The sequence below is a fragment of the Diabrotica virgifera genome, chromosome 6 (genome assembly GCF_917563875.1).
Source record: "Diabrotica virgifera virgifera chromosome 6, PGI_DIABVI_V3a".
In the NCBI taxonomy this organism is placed as follows: domain Eukaryota; kingdom Metazoa; phylum Arthropoda; class Insecta; order Coleoptera; family Chrysomelidae; genus Diabrotica; species Diabrotica virgifera.
The window spans coordinates 87369637-87396138 of record NC_065448.1 but is presented as its reverse complement, the minus strand read 5'-3'; the positions used below and the strand labels follow the sequence as shown (position 1 = coordinate 87396138).

General features: G+C 32.8%; 1 protein-coding gene across 1 annotated transcript in view; it reads left to right on the top strand.

Annotated features, from left to right (window-relative positions):
* Positions 1–26502, top strand: part of LOC114331475 (phenoloxidase-activating factor 1-like) — a 145851-nt gene that overhangs the window by 44074 nt on the left and 75275 nt on the right. Inside the window, exon 2 of the mRNA XM_028281063.2 lies at positions 5839–5998. Coding sequence (XP_028136864.2) covers positions 5839–5998 — 160 coding nt within the window. The remainder of the gene's footprint in view (positions 1–5838; positions 5999–26502) is intronic.

Here is a 26502-nt window from a genome sequence, read left to right as displayed (position 1 = left end):
TCACAGATTAAGGATATACAAGAAAGAAATTCTAACAAAAAGTTTTCAGATTTAAATAATTATTTACTATTTTAATTTTTATTTTAATAGTGAATTCTGTATCTGAGACTTTTCGCTTTTATACTCTGCAACGCCTCGCCGTTCGTGCGCGGACGCTACGTTGCTACACCGGCTGTCGGATGACAACAAAGGCGTAGCCCGCTATGCTCAAGTGGAGATGGGGAGGGGGGGGGGTTTGTTGAGACTTCTCTTTCAACCTTAATATGGATGGGCGCCAGGCAGATTTGTCCCACGGCCCACGCCTAAAGTAGACTGCAACTCCAAACCTACCAAATTGTTGCAGTACAAGTCATGTGGTGTATGGAACAAATGAAATTAAGCGACACTTCACGTATAAATTATCTATTAATAATAAATAAATAAATAATAAATAAACTTAGTCCGTAAATATGCAATAATTATAAAAAAACTGAACAAATATAATAATATTAAACAACCACAACGATAACCTACCTAGTAACTAGTTGCGACAAAGCAAATAAGGGCTTCTAGCCCTCAAAATTAACAGAAAATTATAAGCGTCGCGTGAGCTCAGGCGCGATCGCTGTAAAACGTAAACCAGTATAACAAACCGAAAACGCACTAGGTAATACTCACAAATAAATTAAAATTAATAAAGGCTAATGAACATAAACGCATAAAAAAATAAATTAATCAAAATCCTTATCTTAATTCTGTAGTGAGGTATCCAACGATGTATCCAATTCCAATGAGAAGAATAACTAGTAACGTAACAACGACGTAATCAAAACAATGAGAACAAAACGAAACGAAAAACTAAAAGAAGAAATTGGAAGTAATTGGAAACCGTAAAAAGAGAAAAATAGTATTAGAATATCTCCTTGTATTTACATTCTCATATTTTATAAAACTAAATCTAAAACTAATAAATTAACCTAAACTGAAAATGACATCTACTACTACAGCAACTAATAAATTAACAAAAATATGAACTAAAAACTGACTGAAAATAACGTCAGAGAAATAATTCTATTTTAGTAGCAATGTCAAATAAGAAAAAAATTAAACCTGTAAATTAATGTAAATTTCTTCAAAATGACATCAGAGCAACAATTCAAATTCAATAACAACTAATAAATATGAAAACAATAGAAGATATTATACTAACCTTTGGTCAGAAGGGTTTTCAAGGGAGCACAGATACAAATATATACTCTTCTACTTTCCACAACAGAGTATTTGCCACCAATAACTCTACCCCTATCTATTATGTGATTTAAGGCCAAATAACTGCAAGAGAGAAATAACAACTCTCAGACACACTAATAAATAAAAAGCTCGGAAATCAACAATGCACCTAGAGTAGTGCTTAAGAAATCGAATTAGACATACCTGGTATTATTTTCCTTCAGAGTGGCTGCAAGGAATCGTCACGGCATCTATCTATAATGGTGACTTGGAAATAGGTCCCGTATCATACAGTGTGAACTTGGCAACTACACAAAATGTACCCACAGCAACACTACAATATGCCAAGTTCAATTAACATAAGTTCAGGCCGATATCCCCAATGAGGGTGATCTATCCAAGATCAATTGCCTGAAAACTTATGTTCCAATAGGTCTGGATCCCGCGTATGGAAAAAAAGTTGATTAATAGCAAGCTGAAAATTTGTTAATAGCTTAAACGTGTCTAGTCGGACAAACTTTGATATATGGGAACACTGGAACAGGGGAAGTTTTAATTGTGGAACAGGTTAAAAATTTGGGACGGTCAGACCACGAAAACGGCACATGTATTTTGTCCGACACAAGAGACTTAAACTCTCCGAACAGAGATTAAACTCTCATGCAAAAATCAGACTGCTATTTATCACCAAATGGGCGTTTTAATGAGTGGAACATGTAGAATATGTCAAATGACAGGAATTATGACAGGTGATAAATAGCAGTCTGATTTTTGCATGAGAGTTTAATCTCTGTTCGGAGAGTTCAAGTCTATTCTGTCGGACAAAATAAATGTGCCGTTTTCGCGGTCTGACCGTTCCAAATTTTTAACCTGTTCCACAATTAAAAACTGCCCCTGTTCCAGTGTTCCCATATATCAAAGTTTATCCGACTAGACACCCTTAAGCTATTAACAAATTTTCAGCTTGCTATTAATCAACTTTTTTTTCATACGCGGGATCCAGACCTACAAGTATGTAGCACCCCAATTTTAGAATTGACGACTGTCAAGATGACGTACCGTAACGTATCCGTGACAACCCTTGCCAAATTCAAAGTTTGCTATCTATTCGATTATTTATTTCAGAAAATAAGAGAAATGTGGGAAACGATATGGAAAAGTGGAATAATCTTATTAATAAAAATAGTATATAGATGGTCGAATTTTTAAAACGTAACAAGTTATTTTAGTCCTGTCGCCAGTGGGGGTACAACGTTTTCCTTAATTCAGATGGACTTACCCAAGTTTTTCTTATGTATTTTGACCCGTAGAACACGAACTTTTTGGGTAACAGTCGATCCGGATGTCGATAAGATTGTTATAAACAAAGAACTTGAAGAATTACATAACAGCGATTTTTCGCAAAACAAAACTTTTTTGTATTTTTTGGGTGATTCTCAGCAAAAAATGGTCTTACAAATTTTTTCGTAGGATGCATAGTTTTCGAGATAAACGTGGTTGAACGTTCAAAAAATCGAAAAAGTGCAATTTTTGAACCCGAATAACTTTTGATTAAAAAATAAAATAGCAATTCTGCTTAATGCATTTGAAAGTTCAAGTCAAATTATATCGGTTTTGATTATTTGCATTGCTAGAAATGAAGTTTTTATTTGGTAAACAAAGCCCTAAACACATAGTGTTTCCCGTGCCCAATGCATGCGTTTTAATATATGTAATGTTCTCAGACGCTGTGCCTCGATGACAGTAATCTACCTAGAAATTGTCTGTATGCTCGCCTACTCGTTCGATTTCAAATGAGAAATACATTGAAAACATCATTCAATTACTATGTGTTCATAGCTTGGTTTAACAATAAAAAAATTAATTTTTAGCAATGAAAGTAATCAAAACCGATAGAATTTGACTTGAACTTTCAAATGCGATAAGCAGAATTGCTATTTTATTTTTCAATCAAAAGTTATTCGGGTTCAAAAATTGCAATTTTTCGATTTTTTGAAAGTTCAACCGCGTATGTCGAAAACTATGCATCCTACGAAAAAACTTGTAAAAACATTTTTTGCTTAGAATGACCCAAAAAATACAAAAAAAATGTTTTGTTTTGCAAAAAATCGCTGTTATGTGATTCCTCAAGTTCTTTGTTTATAACAATCTTATCGACTGTTACCCAAAAAATTCGTGTTCTACGGGTCAAAATACATTAGAAAAGCTTGGGTAAGTCCATCTGAATTAAGAAGGCCGTTGTACCCCCACTGGCGACAGGACTATTTCTATTTAAATAACCATAAAAGAAAAAGGGAGCAGGATTCCAACAATTCCAGAAGAGAAGAACATAATGCTTTTCATTTCGAGTGAAGATTTTCTGTAGACAAATAAATGTAATTTTGACGATTACGTTGTCTGTGGACTGAAAAAATTTTTCAGTCCACTTTTCTAAAAACAATACACTTTAGAATTGGATTACAATAAACCAGGGCATTTAGGAAAAAATTAATCGTTTTTAAATACAGCACCTAATCGACTTGCAACTTTTTGCATTGTGTTCAGGATGACGTCAAAAAAAAAGTCTACACTATAAAAATGGGTGGAAATGCATAAGTGCATTGACAGTGCATAAAATGCATCCAAAAGTGTATAAATTTGTCAAAATCAGTATATTAAGGGCCAGATTTTGTTAAAGATGACGTGCCTTAGCACTTTAATCCTGGGCACCAGGTGTTTTTGGGCAGAGTTTGGGCTGCTGGGTTGGTTCTGATGGCATATTCCTGTTCAGTGACCCCAAAAACTTCCCGAATAACAAAATGGGGCCTTTATTATTCTGATTTTGACATTTGTTTTGCAATCTTGGATGCGTTTATGCAATTTAAAATGCAATAATTATGCATTTTCACCTATTTTACCATTGTAGTTTTTTTCCTACGTCATCCTGAAAACAGTGCAACAAGTTGTAAGTCGATAGGTGTTGTATTTACAAATCGATTTATTCCGGTGTTTTCTGTTCCAAATGCCGTGGTCTACAATGCGGTCTACATTTTTTCATCATTTCTTTACAAAGCTAAATTCTATGATCAATAAGATCTTCTACGAAATCCTTCTACGAGTTATTATTGTTTTATACGGGTACATTTTATTTTCTTTTAATATTCGAAGAATTGATGAATGACTAACATCGATTTCTGCGGTTACTTTCTGACTTGAAGTATGCAGATTTTCTACAAACTAATTATGAATTTCTGTTTGGTATAGTTTTTATGTTATTGTTGTGACAAACGTCAAACTTTGTAATTTCTAAATAATTTCTATTAAATAGTAGTTATTTATGAAACAGTTCGTGAAGTATGCAAACGATTTTTAGAGCACGAGCGACAACGGAGCGAGTGCTATACATCGCGTAAGTTCGCAAAAAGTACTTCACGCGCAGTTTCATGCAATATTTTATCTACGCTAAACAAATAATAAAACTGTAACTCTTCGTCACTGGAATTCATTTCTATTCTACAATTTTTAGAACTTTGACATTTAAAAATCCTAACTACTTTCAAACCACAAAACTGTCAAAAATTTTGTTGTAAGTCATTGCTCATATTGTCATCACCATGACAACGCAAAAGTTAAGGATATTTGATTATATGAAAGTGGGCCAAAAAACCCATTGAAAGTGTGCGAAAAAGTAAATCCCATTTAAAATACATTGTCACTTCACGCACACTTTATACCCTTCACACACTGCTATCTACAATGACAGTTTTCACAAACTAAAAACTTAAGGCTGTATGACACTATGCGTTTTCTTGTATCATTTCTAATATCGTTTCTGATATCGTTTCTTGTATACATTTTCTTGTATCATTTCTTGTACGTACATTTGTGCCCTGTATGACACTATGCAAGTTCTTGTATCGAAAACTGTATGAAATTCGGCACGTGATTGGTCGAAATTTTGTTTGTCACCCTGTCACGTTACATTGGTATGGTAGTACTGCGTCTACAGCTGATTTTAAGGATTTTATAAAATTTATAAACTTTTAAAAACAAATATTTTAATGTTATAATAACTAGAATTTTTACGTTGACTGTTGATTATTTGTGTTTTTTATTTTGTTTTGATATTTGTGCTAAAATATTTGCATTATAATTATCTTCAGTTTGATCCAAATTGGAACTATTGTATTTTCCTCTATTAAAAAATTATGCAATATGAAACCCAAAGTTATTCTAAATATATGGTTATTAGTAGAACAGTAGTCCATACCAAACGGTATATTAAGTATCAATAAAATATTTATTAAATAATACCTACAAAACACAAATAAATTCATCAAGACATAAATCATATGATCTCATTTTCAGCCGCCATTATGACATTTAGAAGTTTTACCAGCAGGTTTTACGTTTTTGCTCTTTGCGCAGAAATTGGCGCAGTTATTGTACAAGAATCTGTGCCTGACACAAATTCTTGTATCGTTTCTGATATCATTTCTTGTATCTGTGTATGACACTATACATTTTTTTGACATATCAGAAACGATATTAGAAATGATACAAGAAAATGCATAGTGTCATACAGCCTTTATACATAATATGGCATAGAGTAGATAAAAATATTTTATTTTTAATTTCATATTTTTTCAGGATTTTGGGGTAATGCTAATCAAGGTTGTCGGACTCCAACTGGTGAAACTGGTGACTGTATACCCGCTAGGCAATGTAGAGCGTTGATAACTGTCCTACAAACTGTAAAAAGACCATTGACTCCAAGCGTTACTAAACAATTAAACGCATATTACTGCAGGTGAGCAGGTATTATATTTGCACATTTTATTGCAGATATTCTAATTGCATAAACATAGTATTACTGTGTATTTTCGGTAATGTTCTTCAAGAGCCTTCTTTAAGTGCGTCATTAATTTTAACGTCATATATTATTTTAAGAATGTCGTGAATTGTTGAATGATATTTTAGTTAAATATGATAGTTGTCAGAATCATATTCGGTCCAATATGAAAAGGTTATTGCATTATACCACTTTTATTGCAATTTGATATAAAAACAAATCTTCTTCTTCTTCTTCTTCTTCTTATAATAGGCCTCTTGGCCTGTTCCTTACCGATTTTGAGCTTGTATTCGTAGCTGTGATGTTGACTGCCAGCTATCTCGCCACCTTTTAAAGAAGCTTCCTATTGGTCTCTTGCCTGTTGGCTTCGAATCCCTGGCTATACGGGCTATTTAGTCTAGGCGCCAAATAGAGGTCACCGTGTCATTTTCAATTCTGATGGACAAATTCAACGGTTTCTTATGGATTTTGGGCTGCTGATTACGAATTTCGAGGGGGATTTCGATCCGAGTGGTCAAAAAATTGTTATAAACAATTTAATTGTTTATAAATTGTTTATAAGGCTCTGGCTCATAAACTAAAAGAGATAAAAAAATGTTTCAAATAAAATTTGTTCCCTAATTAAAAGCGAGGAAACAACCGTTTACTAAACTTAAATCCGACAATTAGAACTCAAGATATTGTAAAATTAGTGCACAATGCAAATTGCAAATTGCAAAATAAGTATTTTTCGAAGCTTTACCGATCCTAACTCGGCTTCTACGCATGCAAATGAGCCTTATAAGGTGTTCTTTTAAAGCTTAATTAAGAGGCTTCCAAAGAAAGTTTGTTAAATTATTTGATCTTCATTTGTTTTAAAGTTATACCCGTTTGAGGTTATAATTTTCTTGAAAAAATTGTACATTAATTTGTTTATAAAGGTTTCAAGCAAACTTGAGCTATAAACATTTATACTTTAATTAGCAATAATCATAAAACAACTCAAAAGGAACAATTTGAGCTTACGAAAATGTTCGTAAGTTTATTTTTGGCTAAGATGTCGACATTTTAATGGCGCGCTATGAGGCGCAAGATTGGCTCACAGTCAAGTAAGTATGTATTCTTCGACGCTTTATCGATCGTAACTCGGCTTCTACGCATGAAAATGAGCCAATATGTGATATCCATATAAAAATGGATCGAGTTCTTTTGCAGTATCATCATTGCATATAAAACGAGCATTTATGATGTGGCGGCATACACACAATTGACGGGACTTGATGATGCTGCAAAAGAACTAGATCCACTTTATATGGATATCATGTAGATAATTAGACTCTGAAGCCTCAAAAAGTTTTAGTTTTACTGCCTACAAGAACAGACTTGTACCAGCATGTAACTGTTAAAATTTCGCTAAGAACTTATGCAGATGTAAAAAAGCTGATATTCCCTGTATATCTCTATGCAGATTTGCAGATGCATGAAAAAAATGGTTGTAAAAATAGTATTAATAAATAATATCAACTTACTTTTTAGTTATATCTACTTCTGAAATATTAGTTTTTAATGTTTTTTTCTCATTTAGCGTAAAAAATAGAAGACAATGTAAATAGAATGAAAGGTGATACGAGGTACAATATGATGATTTAATTATAAGAATTATAAGATAAAATTTTATTAGGATCTTCAAAAATGAAAAATGAAGATAACGAATGTATACATAAAAATTATAATTTGCATCGAGAAGTTAGCGCGTGAACCTTTACGCGGTGAGCCGATCTTGCACCTCATAGCGCGCGCCATTAAAATATCGACATCTTGGCCAAAAATAAACTTATGAACATTTTCATAACCTCAAATTGTTCCTTTTGAGTTTTTCTATCATTATTGTTGATTAAAGTATAAATGTTTATAGCTCAAATTTGCTTGAAACCCTTATAAACAAATGAATGTACAATATTTTTAAGAAAATTGTAACTTCAAACGGGTATAACTTTAAAACAAATGAATATCATGTAATTTAACACACTTTGTTTGGAAGCCTGTTAATTAAGCTTTAAAACGACACCTTCCAAGACTTATTTGCATGCGCAGAAGCCGAGTTACGATCGATAAAGCTTCGAAAAATACTCATTTTGCAATTTGCAATTTGCATTGAGTTCTAATTATTAGATTTAAGTTTAGTAAACGGTTTTTTCTTCGTTTTTTATTAAGGAACAAATTTTATTCCAAACATTTTATTTTACCTCTTTTAGTTTATGAGCCAGAGCCTTATAAACAATTTATAAACAATTAAATTGTTTATAACAATTTTTTGACCACTCGGATCGAAATCCCCCCTCGAAATTCGTAATCAGCAGCCCAAAATCCATAAGAAACCGTTGAGTTTGTCCATCAGAATTGAATATGACACGGTGACCCCTCTGGCGCCTAGACTAATTCTTTCGCTATCCATTCTCGACACATGCTGATTCCACTCTCGTCGTCTCTGTCTTCCCCACCGTACTATATCTTGTATGTTACAGAGATCTCTTATTCCAGGGTTGGCATAGAATTTCCCCATCTTATAAAACCCAGTGGGTTTTTTCGGGTTTTTTCAATTGATAAAACCCACTATTATTGGGTTTTTTGGGTTTTTTCAAAAAAAAAGGAAAAATTTTAAGTTGAATGAACGTCATATACATATATTTATTTCTGAATAAAAACCAAAACTAGCATAAATACCATGAAGTAAGTAGTAGGTGAATACAAAACGAGAGAAACTGAAACTAAACTAATAAAACACTTATTTTAAACATGGTATATAGAAAAATAAAAAAATAAACAAGTTTCTTGTTAAACAAAGCATCAGCAAAGCATATTAGTTATCAGGAAAATCAGAATCTGTATTTTTGTCACATTCCCAATTCCCATTCGTTATTCGTTAGACTCGGTCGAGGACAAGGACTCCGTTCTTAAATGATTATATATTTTTACCAAGTTTGCAGCTCTATTGGCACCTAATCTGTTTCGAAGCTTAGTCCATATTAATCCATATGAAGGAAAAATCCGCTCAATAGATGCAGATGAAGCTGGACATGAGAACATAGATAACATATAAATACAAAATTCATCTGGTATTTTATTTGTTTTTTTATTTTTTATTGATATCAGCTTCCACCATTCCTTTGTTGAGAATTTTTTTGACAAGTTCTTCTTTGAAAAGTGTTGCGGGGAACATATCTGTATCCTTAATCTTGTATGATAACATCACTGCCAAAAACTCATCAGAAAGATTCGATGCAACCCATTGTTCGACTGTTTCCTCTTCTTCCCCTGTAAGTCGTCTTCCCATGTATTTGGGATCCATAGTATTTGCAAAAAGGTGAAATGGTTGAATGGCAAAGTCATATCTCTTTTTTATTTCTTGTCTGTATGACTGTAACAAATCATGCTCGAGGGCATCTTTCCATATTTCTACTGCATCAGAAATGTTTACAGAATTAATTGAATTGACGTAATTAATTCTCAAATATAGAATATAGTATAATGAATGATTTAATGATTTTACCATACCTGCCTGTCTTTTTCTTTTAATAGGTACATTCGTTGATGCACTTTCTTCAGAAAAACTTCTGCTACCACCACCACTACTACAACTTTCTATTTCACTCATTCTATTGATGTCCCCGTCAGCCCGTTCAGCCACTCTTTTTTTAGTTATCACCGCATATTTCTGCAAGTGTGCTTTTATTCTTTCAATTTTGCTGCTAATTAAAATTTTACAATGTTTACATTCGGCTTTAAGCTTTCCTTCCGTTTCAATTTTGTTAACGTCTGCCCAACTGAAATCTAATTTTCTTTCACATATACTGTTATTTGCCATAATTTCAGAATGATGTAATTTCACAACTCCAGAACGCCACGGCAAAACGCACTCATCAATGCATCGCACAGTTAAAATTGACAAAATTAAGAGGTTTGTGCTCTAAATAAATCCCCGAAGAAATATCGGTGATTCCCCATTATCCGGCTGTTGGCGTGGAGGCAAATGACGTAGTGCAGGTGCTGATGCACCGATGGCCAGTGATGCCAAATGTATTTATTTATGTCAAGTTGCTTTATTTTGTAAGCATATTTTGTTATTTTATTATTTTTGCAATAAAATTCATAATTTTTGTAAAACTTTTGATAGAGCAGAAACTATATATCAAATCTAAATAAAAAACTGAAAATCCCCAAAAAACCCGAAAAAACTCTAAAAAACTCAAAAAAACCCGTCGGGTTGGGCTTAAAAAAACCCGGGTTTTTTCCAACCCTGTCTTATTCTGTCGTTCGGTATTTTGTCTCTCAGTGTTTTCCCAGTTATTGACCTCAGCGTTCTCATTTCTGATGTTCTCATTATCCTCTTGGTTTCTGCTGTGTCACACCTTGTTTTTATCGCGTACATCATGATCGGTCTTACACATGATTTGTATATGCGTACTTTCCCTTTCAGCCTTTTATCTTTGTTTCTCCAGATGACATCCCTCAGACATCCTGATACGTAATTGGCTTTATTTGCTTGCTCTCGGACGCTCTCTTTAACATCTCCATAACTACATATTTCGATTCCCAGATATTGGAATCTCGAGACCTGTTCAATTAGTTCGTTGTTAATTACTAATTTGCATCTTATGAGTTCCCTTGACACTACCAGGGATTTTGTCTTGGCTCTTGATATTTTCATGGTGAAGTTCTTCGCCACTGTATTGAAAGTTTGTTCCATTCACTGTAGGTTATCCTCGTTATCGGAGATTAAGATTGCGTCGTCAGCATAACAGAGGATTTTTATTTGTTTTCCGCCATCTTATATCCTTTTCCAGTACCTTTAATGTTTTCTATGATTTTGTCCATGACTAAATTAAAAAGCAATAAGCTCAAGGCTCAAGCTTTCCTCTTGTCTGATTCCCGATTTGATTTCTACTTCCGATGTTAGTTCATTCTCGAGTTTTATTCTGGTTTTGTTCTTCGTATTAATGTCTTTAATTATCCTTATCATCTTGTTGGGCTGATTTTTCTCCTTTAGCAATCTTAGCACATCTTCCAATCTTACACAATCGAAGGCCTTAGTCAGATCTATAAAGCACATAAATGCAGGTTTATTATATTCCAGTGCTTTCTCAGAAATTTGTCTGGCTATGAATATGGCGTCTATTGTGGACCTATTTTTCCGAAAACCTTGTTGTTCCTCACTAATTGTGTTTAATGTGTGTATTTATAATAAGTTCTGTTCTTTGATTTGTATAGTCGCATATATTGTATTCTTCTTCTTATTCTCTAGGTGCTGTCTCCGCTTCGAAGATTGGCAATCATCAGAGCGATTTTTACTTTGGAGACCACGGCTCTAAATAATTCCTTGTATAATGACCTAGATTATTATATATTTCATATATCTCAGTTTAATTCTCTTAATTGTTAGAAGTACTTCTCTTTTCTTATGGATACGTCTCATTACCTCTGCGTCGGTTATTATATCTACCCGTGAGATCTTCAGTACTCTTCGGTGCATCGACATCTCGTCATCGTCATCTCCAGTCTTCTCACGTCAATTTTCTTCAATGTCCACGCTTCCATCCCGTATATTGAATAGATATAGATAATATGTAAATCATTTTTTTTCCAATTATAGCGCTATAATAATTTTGTCCAATTTGCCTTTTGAAACTTCCGCTCTGGTTTGAGTTATGTATCAAATTATATATATATATATATATATATATATATATATATATATATATATATATATATATATATATATATATATATATAACCGGTTCTATAGCGTTCTACGCCTTCCGGTACCCAATCGCCAAGCCTGTCGATCTAGCCAGTCATTTTCTTGAAGATTTCTTTCTGACATGGCTTTTGTAATTCCTTGTTTCCAGGAGGTCGGTGGCCTTCCTCTTTTCCGTTTTTCTGGCGGTATGTATCAAATTATTCTGATCTAAATCTCATATTATACTCTGGGCTAATTAGCAAAATACAAGGAAAAGTTATTTACCAGCAATTTTATTGTTGGAATCGAATCTTATGATTGTATGTATTAATAATATAGGTATGCAAAGTCCGCAGATAGTGTGCTACTTTTTTTATAAACAAAATGGCGCCCGAAAATCGTGTTTTTTCAATGTTTGCTCTACAACTCCAAATATTTTAACTTTACACTAAAAACACTCAAACAAAAATTCACCGTAATTAAATTCTGCATAGAGACGTGTTTTTCCCGATTTACTTTAACGAAAATTTTCCACGGAAAATGCGGGGTTTTCCAACAAAATCTTTAATTTTCAACTAAAAGTTTAGATAAGTAATTTTTTATTAATAACTAAATAACTTAGTAATATAACAGCTATTTTCGTATAGATTATAATTCCAGAAGACGATGGAAATTGAATGAACAGTTTAGCAGCAATTGAATTGTTAATTGAAAATTTACAGTCGCTATAATAACCAATACAATTATGATACATAAGAATAATAATAATTTTTGTATAAAAAGACACTGTACCTATCTAATGTATCTTACAGAATTGAGATTGGGCTATTTAAGCGGCCTCAGGAATATTTTAAAATTATAAACAATTTTTTGGCTTATAAACACATAGAATATCTCTGGAAATATTAAATTAAATTAAATCATGAAAACGATATTGGAAAAAAGCGGCATAAGGCTTCTTTTCAAAGAATAAACGTTTAATTGTGATGAGTGGTTCCTGAGATACAACCGGTCAAAGTTGTCCGGCATTTACGGCAAAGATGTAAACAATAGGATCATAATTTTCGAACCATGACCTTTTTATTTTTGTTCTCTTTCTCCACACCAATTTTCATATCCTTAAAATACTCATATACACCAGGTAAATAAGGCAAAAATATACCATGTTCGGGACACTTGAGCAGTCAGGTTGCAAATGGGTTTTTTGGGTACTATATACCTAATACATTTTAAATACCAAAATGCCCGTCACAGTTTGGACGAGAAATTTAGTTATTAACAAATAAGTGTCAAAAATGAGAGTTTTTTCGTTTAAATCGTTACAAGTAAAAATAGGGTAATTAAATGTCTTATTTATAATATTTTCCTTTTAGTAGGTAAGCCAAGGTTTAAAATAGCGTTTTTTGAATTCGAGTCCGATTATTATTTGTTGCTTCGGATATTGCAAAATAAAACTAAAATTTCGAAAATAAAAAATTTGCTATAACTTTTTCGAAAATGAATTTAGGACTTTCATATTGCACGAAAAGTTGAGTCAACCAGTCCATACAACGCACAAACATTTTTAAGAGGATGCGTCAATTAGTTTAAGTTTTATTCAATTTGTTTATCCCAAAGAGCTTTTTTTCGCAATGTTATTTTTCAAAAAATAATAATGATACAGCAATTCTGTGAAAACAACATGAAAGAAGAATAGTCATGTTTTCAAAGTATTTAAAAAAATTATTAAAAAGTTATTTTTATCACTTAGAAAACATTTTACTAAAATATAGTCATTTTGGCTTATAAACAATTTAAATAACTTTGTTAATATTGACTGTAGGCTAAGGGCCGGTTGTTCGAACGCTAATCAACAATGATCACTATCAAATATTTAATTACTGTCATCAACTGTCAATGTCAACTGTGATTGCGTTGTTGAAAACATAATTGATTATAATTATGAGATTAGTTAATCAATTAACATAACAATTATTAACATAATTGATTAACTAATTTCATAATTGTAATCCATAATTATGTCTTCAGCAACCCAAACAAAGTTGACATTGACAGTTGGTGACAGTAATTAAATATTTGATAATGATCATTTTTTTATTAGCGTTCGAACAAACGGCCCTAAAACTACAATAGAATTTGAAAAACTGGTATTTTTATACGAATTTTCACTAGTAATACCACTAGAGGTCAAATTATTTCCGGAAATTTTTTTGAGATCATGAATATTTTGAAAATTTCCCGAGTCGCAGACGAGGGAAATTTTCTAAAAATATTCATGATCAAAAAAAAATTTCCGGATATTAATTTGACTTCGCGTGGTATTCGGTAAGAAAATTCCACACCAAATTTGCATTTGAAAATCCAAAGCTGCATGAACAGATTAATAGCGCGCCATAGCTTTGTCAGCAATTATTTAGGCTTTCAAATTCGTAATTTCTACTCATTGTAGTTGCATGGGAATACCATTTCAAGATAGAAAATAGTATATTCTTCAATTTTACATAAGTTTTGAGTAACTACAAGTGATAGAAAATGAATCAAAACTAAATTATGTAAACAAATAAAAACCAGTCTGTCAAAAATGTTCTGTTATTGTAAACGTCAAAAAATTTCCACTATAATTCGCTGTTGGGTACCCCACGAGCAAAAAATTTCCGATAAAATACCTCCGTTGCCATGGTGATCTGTCAAAATAACGTATTTTGATTGGTTCAAAATTACAGGTGTGGAATTTTCAAAGAAAAACTTTTCGCCTAGGTTAATTACGGTCAAAGTTAGCCCCTTTTTTTGTTTAATTGACGGCTACTTTGTTTATAACAATTAAGAAACCTAACTACAGCCATTTTGAAGTTGAAGATATATAGGTGATGTGTAAAAGTTTGAGTAAACTGTGAACCTCAACAGAGTGGTTAATAAAGTTTTAAAATGGCGTCCGAACGGAATTAATTCATGGTCGGTGGAGGGGAATTACTAAAATACGTGCACTCGAAAAAATGAAACTGATTCCGCAAAAATATGCTGCGACTAATATCGCTGGAACTTGTTGATGGATTTTGATAATAATTTTTTTAATTTGTATGTACTCGTAGTCTTATAGAGTACGTTATGTACACACAACCCCACCTAACATTACAAAATATTAGGGGGAACTCCCCTTATCACTCAGGGATATGAAAAATAGATTACGACCGATTCTAAGGCCTACCGAATATACATATATAATTTCATAAAAATCGGTCAAGCGGTCTCGGAGGAGTATGGAAACTAACACTGTAACAGGAGAATTTTATAGATGTAAATATATAGATGGCTATTACCAAATAGGAGTTCGTGAGAGAAGAGTACAAATTAAGGGTTGTATGTATTTTTTAATTCTACATCATACAAAATTAAGGTAGATAATTTTGTCCAAAAAAATAAAAAAATATGTCAGGGGGCAACCCCCCTTATAAGTTTTGGATATAAAAAATAGATTAAAACCTCTTCAACGTCCTACAGGATAAACGTGTAAAATTTTATAAAAATCGGCCAAGCCGTTTCGGAGTAGTATGGTAACTAACACTGTTACAGGAGAATTTGATGTATATAGAAGTAACTACGAATTAAATAATAAAATTTGCTAACTTTGAACCTAATTAACCTAGGCAAAAAGTCTTTTTTCTGAAAATTTGTATAAAAATACCAGCTTTTGAAATCACAAAGTAGATTTACTCTATAGTCAATAATAACAAAGTTATTCAAATTGTTTAGAAGCCAAAAATGACTCTATTTTACTAAACTTTTTTTGGAGTGATAAAAACGACTTTTTAACGATTTTTTTTAATACTTTAAAAATATAACTATTGTTCTTGCATGTGGTTTCCACAGAATTGCTATGTCATTATTATTTTCTGAACAATAACATTGCGAAAAAAAGCTCTTTGCGATAAACAAATTGAATAAAATATAAAGTAATCGACGAATCGTCTTAAAATTTTTTGTGCATTATATGGAATGTTTGACTCAACTTTTCGTGCAATATGAAAGCCTTAAGGCCATTTTCGCAAAAGTTTTAGCACATTTTTATTTTTGAAATTTTAGTCTTATTTTGCACTTTCCGAAACAAAAAAAGGATCGGACCAAAATTCAAAAAGTGTCATTTTAAACCTTGGCTCATCTACAAAATGAAGAATATTATAAATAAGATATTTAGTTACCCTATTTTTACCTGTAGCGATTTAAACGAAAAAACTGCCATTTTTGATCCTTATTTGTTAATAACTAAGTTTCTCGTCCGCACTGTGACGGGCATTTTTGTATTTATAATGTATTAGGTATATAGGGTGAGGCAGATAACTGGCCTATTAGAAATATCTCGAGAACTAAAGGCAACAGAATCATGAAAATTTGAATAAAGGGGTTTTGAAGGATGATCTATTAAATGACAATATTTTCATCTCTTTGAAACTTCCGGTTATACCGGAAGTTGCTTATAACTTCGTTTTTTTAAATGGGATACCCTGTATATTTTTACATTTTTGTAATCTCTTCGATGTCTTCTTTCTTAAAATATGAGGTTTTGTAATATTATACAGGGTATTTTAAATGATAATTACGTTTTTTAATAATTTCGTAGCAACATTCACACCCTGTAGAATTGTAGTAGTTTGACATCTAAAACTCTACTTACTTTCAAATGATTTTTAATATACTCTACTATTGTTAAGAATCATTAGTATAGCTAAATTTTTAATTTTAGTATACAGGGTTGGTCGAAACTCGGAATGAGTATTTTTTGAGTTTTCTTAAATGGAACACCCTGTATTTTTGTATTGTAATGAGTTTATATTTTTATGGTACTTTTTTATTTCTTAAGCATTCCCTATACCTAACTGCTTTAATTTGTGAGTTATTGATGATTCAAGCTAAACATTAATTGCAACAAAAAATACGTAAAATTAATTAGGTTGGCCGTGAAAATACTCAATACCAAATAATTTTTCAGAAATAAATACATATTAATCCAGACTGGTCCTTAAAATTACCAATAATGGTTTAGCTATCAAAATACCTACGTAGTTAAGATTGTTGGTGCGATTAACAATTAAGCACAAATTAAAGCAGTTAGGTATAGGGAATGCTTAAGAAATAAAAAAGTACCATAAAATATCATTTTATTACAATACTAAAATACAGGGTGTCCCATTTAAGAAAACTCAGAAAATACTCATTCCGAGTTTCGACCAACCATGTATACTAAAATTAAAAATTTAGCTATACTAATGATTCTTAACAAGAGTAGAGTATATTAAAAATTATTTGAACGTAAGTAGAGTTTTAGATGTCAAACTACTACAATTCTACAGGGTGTCAATTTTGCTACGAAATTAATAAAAAAACTTAATTATCTTTTAAAATGCCATGTATAATATTACAAAACTTCATATTTTAAGAAAGAAGACATCGAAGAGAATCCAAAAATGTAAAAATATACTTATTAAATCTTATTAAAAAAAACGAAGTTATAAGCAACTTCCGGTATAACCGGAAGTTGCAAAGAGATGAAAATATTTTCATTTAATAGATCATCCTTCAAAAGCCCTTTATTCAAATTTTCATGATTTTGTTGCCTTTAGTTCTAGAGATATTTCTAATAGGCCCTTTATTTGTCTCACCCTGTATAGTACCCAAAAAATCCATTTGCAACCTGGCTGCTCAAGTGTCCCGACAAAAATCTTATTTCTCTGGACTAATAACATATATATTATTATAATAAAAACTATCGATATTATGAGTGAAAATTGCTAAAAATTGCAAAATTCCAATCAAAAATTCAATTAGGTTAGAGAAAATGTAATCTCAAAGTTCAAAATCGGTATTCGTTAAAAATAGTTATTTATACAACAGTTCGTGAAGTATGCTTTTTGCGAACGCACGTGATGTTTAGAGCACGAGCGACAGCGGAGCGAGTGCTTTACATCACGTTAATTCGCAAAAAGTACCTCACGCACAGTTTCATACAATATTTTATCTACGATAAACAAATTAAAAAAACTGTAACTTTTCGTCACTGGAATTTATTTCTATTCTACAATTTTTAGAACTTTGAAATTTAAAAATTCTAACTTCTTTCAAACCACAAAACTGTCAAAACTTTTGTTGTAATTTATTGCTAATTATGTCATCGTCATCACCATGACAACGCGAAAGTTAAGGAAATTTGATTATATGAAAGTGTGCCAAAAAACAGTGCAAAAGAGTAAATCCCATTTAAAATACATTGTTACTTCACGCACACTTTAAACCCTTCACTCACTGCTATCTATAATGCCAGTTTTCATAAACTAAAAACTTATACATAATATGATATAGAGTAGATAAATGCATTTTTTCGGCTTCAAATGGAGCAATTTTCTTCATTCTTTTTTTGTTCCCAAGTAACTCGAGTAGAGCCATTTAACTAACGCATTATTAAATGTCAAACTTGCTTGTGTTTTGCCATAATAGATTAATTTATTTATAAGGAAAGGAAACTACATATTTTTTAGTTGTAGACTTTTTTTAGATAAACTTACTACAAGTGTACCTTTTAACGTTAAAAACACAAATTTTGTTCTGAAGCTATTTCCTTGTGGCATTTTTATGATCAACTATTATTATGGGAAATAAGCCACAATTAATTTAAATTCTTGAGTTGGGTTTGATTTCATGTAATCTAATGAACTATCTTTCAGTAAAGTCGTCCCAGGAACGCAACTCATAAATATTGGCAATATCATTTTAAAGTCTTCTACTTTAAAATGTATAAATATATTATGTATGTCTGAATTGCTAATATAAATGAGTCAGGTTAAATACATTATTAGAAGAATATTTTACTTAGCAAAAACATTTTTGTTTACTTTAGTAGTATTTTGTATTTTGACAACGACACCCGATTTGGGCGTCGAAACGTTAATAAAATTATTTTTTCAATTTAATTGTGACTTATTTCCCATAAAAATAGTTGATCAGAAACACAAATATTCTCATTTGAAAGTTGTATAATTATTTATACAATCTTTATTTAAACAAACTAAAAATTTTTTTATAATAAATAAATTAATTTATTATAACAAAACAAAAGCAACTTTGACATTCAGTAATGCGTTAGTTAGAGGGCTTTACTCGAGTTACTTGGGAACAAAAAAGGAATGAAGAAAATTGCTGAATGGGAAGCCGAGAAAATGCATTTTTTAACGTATGTCAATTTTGAACTTTAAGATTAAATTTCTCCAACCTAATTTTTGATTGGAATTTTGTTATTTTTGGTAATTTTTACTCGTAATATCGATAGATTTTATTATAATAATATATGTTATGAGTATTTTAAAGTTAGCAAAATTGGTGTGCAGAAAGAGAATAAAAATGAAAAGCTGATGGTTTGAAAATTATGATCCTATTGTTTATATCTTTGCCGTAAATGCCGATTAAATTTGACCGCTTGTATCTCAGGAACCACTCATCACAATTAAACGTTTTTTCTTTTAGAAGAAGCCTCCTGCCACTTTTTTTCTAATACCGTTTTCATGATTTAATTTGATTTAATATTTCCCGAGATATTCTATTTGTTTTTAAGCCAAAAAATTGTTTATAATTTTAAAATACTCCTGAGGCCGCTTAAATAGCCTAATATCAATTCTGTAAAGTACAATAGATAGGTACGTGTTTTTATACAAAAATCATAATTATTCTTATGTATCATAATAATTGTGGTTATTATAGCGACCGTAAATTATTAATTACCAATTCAATTGTTGCTAAACTGTTCATTCAATTTCCATCGGCTTCTGGAATTGTAGTCTATACGGAAAGAGCTTTTATATTACCAAGTTATTTAATTATTGATAAACAATTACTTATCTAAAATTTTATTTGAAAATTAACGATGCTGTTGGAAAAACCCGCATTTTCCGGGAAAAACTTTCGTTGAAGTAAATTGGGAAAAACACGTCTCTATGCAGAATTTAATTACGGTGAATTTTTATTTGAGTGTGTTTGGTGTAAAGTTAAAATATTTGGAGTTATAAAGCAAAAATTGAAAGAACATGATTTTCGAGCGGCATTTTGTTTATAAAAAAAGTAGCACACTATCTGCGGACTTTGCATACCTATATTTTTAATATATAGAATCATAAGATTCGATTAAAGCAATAAAATTGCTGGTAAATGACTTTTCCCAAAAATGGCCTATTCTCCGATAATCTGCCCAGACTAATATAGAATTAGGAGGTGCTAGTATGTGGAAAAATTTCCAAGACTTTTCTGATTATAGGCACTGGTTGATTTAGAAAATTTTGGGCCGAGAAGCACAAATCCGGGTTGAAGTCTTTGTTCCACCCTGCGGATCGAAACGTTCTGTTGTTCTCAATGATAAATATAAATTCTTAGTTTTATTTCAAAAATTATATAATAACTATCCCTCAAAATGGACCAAATTTTATTTAAATATATCAACCGGTTTCAGAGGCTCTATTTAGTATACAAGTGCTATTTCAACGATGTAGAGACGTGAATTGCGATATTTATGCATGTTTCATTGATTACCATAAAGCGTTCGATACAGTAAAGCACGACAAGCTGACGGAGATATTAACCAATATTGGAATAAACACCTGTGATTTAAGGATTATCAACAATCTGTACTGGAATCAAACATCATCTATCCGGACAGAGGCAGGAGAATCCGACGATATCAAAATCAAACGTGGGGTCCGTCAGGGATGTATACTATCCCCACTGCTGTTTAACATCTACTCTGAGGAAATCTTTCAAGAAGCATTGGATGATGTTGAAGCCGGAATTAGAATTAACGGAGAATGTATCAATAACATAAGATACGCAGACGACACTGTGGTATTCGCTGACAGTTCTGAAGCCCTACAGGAGTTAATGAGCAGAATCGCAGAAGTCAGTCAGAGATACGGATTTTCACTAAACACTAAGAAAACCAAATGTATGATGATCTCTAAGAATGAACAGCAATTTGGACGAATCAGTGTGAATAGTCAACAAATAGAAAGAGTAAAAACATACACCTACCTTGGTACGAACGTCAATGAAAATTGGGACCATTCTATAGAAATCAAATGTAGGATAGAGAAAGCAAGATCTGCATTTCAAAAAATGGCAAAGTTGTTCAAATGTCATGATTTGTCGATACCCATAAAAGTCAGATTACTACGATGTTATATATTTCCTATACTGTTGTACGGAGTTGAGTCGTGGACTCTCACAGACGTCACCTGCAAGAAAATTGAGGCTTTTGAGATGTGGCTTTATCGTCGAATCCTGAAGATATCTTATACCGACCACATTACTAATGAGGGTGTTTTGCTGAGAATGAAAAAAGAAAAAGAGCTGTTAATCAAAATAAAAACAGCCAAAATCGAATACCTCGGTCACATCATGAGGAACAGTGAGAGATATGGACTGCTGCAACTGGTCTTGCAGGGAAAAGTAGAGGGAAAGCGAGGACCAGGAAGGCGAAGGATTTCCTGGCTGAGAAATCTACGAACGTGGTTCAACACAACCACTACAAATCTTTTCAGAGCAGCAGTGTACAAAGTGCAGATTGCCATGATGGTCGCCAACATCCGAAACGGATAGGCACTACAAGAAGAAGAACCGGTTTCAGAGCAATAAATGAATCGTCACTTTGTAAAAAAATACAACACCCTGTACAGGGTGATCAGTTAAGGGTAGCGAACGGCCATATCTCATAAGATATTGGTCGTATAGATTTAAGAAAAAAAATTATGATAAAAGTCGCCAAGAGAAATTGCTTGTTAAACGTCCGCTAGAGGGCGTAACAACCAACACAAAGTAGAAAAATGGGATATTTATAGAATTTTGTCCGATGAAAATTTATCGATGATATCATTTTCATATTTGCAGACAACAACATATAACAAGCAGCTCCTAACTCTGAATCTGAAGATAAATGGGAGAAAGTAACAAATAAAAAAAGAATAAGAAGTCCCGAAGTGGAAATATCCAGGAAACAAACAAAATTAAGTGATTATTGGCTGCAAAAGCCACTAGAAACAAAAAACTCGTATAGTATGCTTACAGAAGAAAACGAAGAAAGCCAAGACGAAGCAAAAGATCAAGAAAACAATACAAAACATGTACCCAAGCCCCCACCGATAACCATATATAATGTAGGTGTTGTCCAACACATTCATGATCTACTGAAACAAACCACAGGAGATAAATACACTATTAAAACCATTAGTTATGAAACAGTAAAAGTTCAAGTCGTTGAGGCCGAACATTTTAAAAAATTGATCACTGAACTTGATAAAAGGAATACTCAATACCATACTTTTAGGCCAAAAAGCGAGAAAACATTCAGGTTTGTCATAAAAGGACTGCATCATGGTACAGATACTAATGACATAAAGACAAATCTAGCAGCACAAGGCCACGAAGCAGTGAACATTCACAATATAAAACATTATGTATCAAAAACCCCCTTGCCAATGTTTTTCATTGATATCGTATCGAAGGAAAACAACAAAGAGGTTTATAAAATAGAAAAATTAGGAAACAATATCATCAAATGCGAACCTCCTCGTACGAAAAGAACAATCCCCCAGTGTACAAGATGCCAAGACTACGGACACACCAAAACATACTGCCGCAAAGTACACAGATGCGTAAAATGTACAGGCAATCACGAAACAAAAGATTGTCCTCGGAAATCACGTGATGACAAAGTAAAATGTGTCAATTGTAACGGTGACCACCCGGCTAACTATAGAGGATGCCAAGTTCACATTCAACTACAGCAGAAGCTATATCCTACACTAAGAGAGAAAAGAATCATGCAACCGCATATCCAAACAAATAATACTCAACAAATACAACCTGATTTAACCTATGCTCAAATAGTCAACAAAAATCAACCACAGTGTAGCTATAACAACCAAACAATACCAGGACCTAACCAACCTAATAACAACTTAGCCAAGCTGGAAGAAATGATGCAAAAACTCATGGAGCAAATGGGCACAATGCTCAATTTACTTACTACTGTCATCAATAAGATTGCTTAATGGCTTCACAACTTAAATATAAAATAGTAGTCTGGAACGCAAATGGCCTTTATCAACGGGCTAAAGAACTCAAAACATTCATACTTAATCAAAATATTGATATATTATTAATTTCTGAGACACACTTTACAGAAAAACACTACATGCGGATTCCCAACTACAAGTTGTATTATACAAATCACCCAGACGGTAGAGCTCACGGTGGAAGCGCCATGATTATACGTGATTCTATTAAACACTCCGAAATGGAAAAATATAACAAAGACTACCTGCAAGCAACCAGCTTAACAATTGAGGAAGCACACGGCCCAATAACAATATCTGCCTTATACTGCCCACCTAAACATGTCGTTAAAAAAGAACATTTCCTAAAATATTTTAACACTCTAGGGAACAAATTCATTGCAGGTGGAGATTATAATTCAAAACATCCGATGTGGGGTTCTAGACTAACAACTCCAAGAGGCAGAGAATTAGCTAAAGCAATGGTAGAAAATAACCTGCAACAAATTTCTACTGGCGAACCAACTTATTGGCCGTCTGATTTAAACAAAATACCTGATGTCGTTGACTTCTGCATCACAAAAGGCATCGATACCAAAAAATGTAAAGCTGAATCATGCTTTGATTTATCATCAGACCACTCACCCTTTATAATAACAATCTCCGAAAAAATCTTAAACAAAGAACATCAAACAACTTTGCATAACACCAAGACTAACTGGTCCCAATTTAGAGAAAAACTAGACAGCCTGATCTCACTAAATCTGTCCTTGAAAAATGAACTCGAACTTGAATCAGCTGTAGATAAACTAACAGAAAGCATACAAATTGCTGCATGGTACGCGACTCCCAGCTACGAACCATCTCAAAACAGAAATAATGTGTCTCCCACAATTAAACAAAAAATTTTAGAAAAACGACAATTACGTAAAAATTGGCAACAGTCAAGAACGGCAGAAAATAAGAAAAAACTTAACAAAGCAACAAAGGAATTAAAGGAATTAATCCATGAAGAAGAAAACCATGGAATACAAGAATATTTAGAAAATTTAACACCAACTGAAGCTACAGATTATTCACTCTGGAAAGCCACGAAAAAGCTCAAACGGCCCCAACAGCATAACCCACCAATCAAAGATGAGGCAAACACCTGGGCTAGGAACGACAAAGAAAAAGCTGATCTTTTTGGCAAGCACCTTCAAAAAGTATTTACGCCATACCCTTCTACAGTATCTACAGAGGAAGAAACAGAACTAACCAGATTCCTAACAGCACCGTTTCAAATGGATCTGCCCCACACGAAATTTACAGTCAACCAAGTAAAACAAACAATAATAGATGAAATCAACATCAAAAAAGCCCCTGGATTTGACCTAATCTCTGGCAAGATTCTAAAAGAAGTCTCGGATAAGTGCATAAAACTAATCACCTTTATTTTTAATGCAATTCTGCGTCTAAAGTACTTCCCTAGTTCATGGAAAGTGGCACAAATCCTAATGATCCTTAAACCAGGAAAAAGACCGGAAAATGCATCTTCATACCGGCCTATAAGCCTTTTGCCTATGATTAGCAAAGTCTTTGAAAAAATGTACGTAAAAAGGTTGAAAACGATAATAGACGAAAATAAAATAATTCCAGAACACCAATTCGGTTTCCGAGACAAACACGGAACCATAGAACAAGTGCATAGGCTAGTCAACCAAATAAACGAGGATTTTAACTCCAAAAGATACTGTTCTGCTGCTTTCCTTGACATATCTCAGGCTTTTGACAAGGTATGGCACATAGGGCTACAAATAAAATTAAAGAAGCTCCTACCCTATCCTCACTTCCAGCTCTTAAAATCCTACATAGAAAATAGACACTTCCTTGTGAAGCACGGTACCGAGCACACCAAGATATATCCCATTCACTCAGGCATCCCACAAGGCAGCGTTCTCGGCCCAATTCTGTATCTTTTATACACAGCGGACATTCCAACATCTAGTACAACTACAGTTGCAACGTATGCAGACGACACTGCTATCCTGGCATCCCACACAGATCCAACAACAGCATCAAGGAATCTTCAATCAAACCTAAATAGAATTCAGCAATGGATGAAAGTATGGCGCATCAAATCTAATGGAACTAAATCATTACATGTAACATTCACGCTACGCAGAGAAACATGCCCTCCTGTATATATTGATAATTGTCTAATTCCTCAATCCGAGGACGCCAAATATCTTGGCATGCACTTGGACCGCCGCCTTACTTGGAAAAAACATATTTTTACAAAACGAAAACAGCTTGGACTTAAATTGAGAAATATGTATTGGCTCATTGGACGCAATTCCAAACTATCTCTGGATAACAAAATTTTACTCTACAAGTCCATCCTCAAGCCCATATGGACTTATGGGATTCAGCTATGGGGCACTGCTAGCGTCTCCAATACAAACATCTTACAGAGATTTCAAAACAAGGTGCTGCGTTCCATAGTCAATGCGCCATACTATGTATCCAACGAGGTGATTCAACACGACATCCCCCTAGAATCCGTGAAAGAAGCCATAAAACGTTTTAGTGTTAAATACTTTGAACGAGTGTTAGTGCATCCTAATGCGTTTGCCAGACAATTAAATGTGCGGGACGTCTTTGAAGTGCGTAGACTAAAACGGCAACTGCCATCCGACTTAACCAACTGAACGTAATCAAAAGTGTATTCAGACTGATAAAATTTTAGTTTTAAAATTGTAAAGAGGTTACTCACTGGAGTAACTCTCTACATGTCTATATTTTTTACCATAACAAATGCTTAATGCCCAATGGGCAGATTGTTGTACTCAATGGAGTTAATAATAAAAAAAAAAAAAATATTTGCAGACCATTTCCCTACATTTTTTGTCTAAAACGTTTTGTTCTATCTATCAAAATAAAGCGGCGGGGGAAGTTCAATGGTTTTTTTAAACAAACCAAGATTTCTTCCGTTTCTTTTAACCGATTTTAGCAAACTTAGGCTCATATGAAAGAGCATAATTTGCATTACAAAACACTTATTTGGTTTTAAATTTTTGGCGTTTGCTGTCGCCGCTAGATGACGTTAGCTGAAATGGTAGCAAATTTTTGAGTTTTTTTCAAAAAAAAAAACAAATGTAACGGTATATTAATTTTTATATATTTTAAAAGAGAATAAATTTCTCTATAATTTAATGAAAATAATTTATTATCTACCTTTTTTTGAACCGTTGATATTGACCAAAATATAATTTTATTACATTAAAAAATGGCACGCCTGTCCAATATCAAATATTCAGTATTCATATCCGAAATTGGACAGTATCATTTTATCACCCAGTAGATCGAATGCATTTATTTGTTATTAAACACACACACGTAATTAATTAAATTACATACACAGTTGGTCAATTATCAATAATATAATTTGGACATCAGCCAAAAGTTGCTGACATAAGATAAACAATTTACCTTAATTAGATACACAAAATCACGCGGGGCCCGTGTTTACATTGACCCAATTTAAACTTATATAAAACTAAGATCTCTTGTCTAGAAATTCAATTATTATTAATTCATTAACGCGAGTGATTGTCTTCAACGCTCATCATTTAAGTCTCTACTCAAAGTACCCCGGGTCAACATTCTTAGTGTAAGTCTCATCA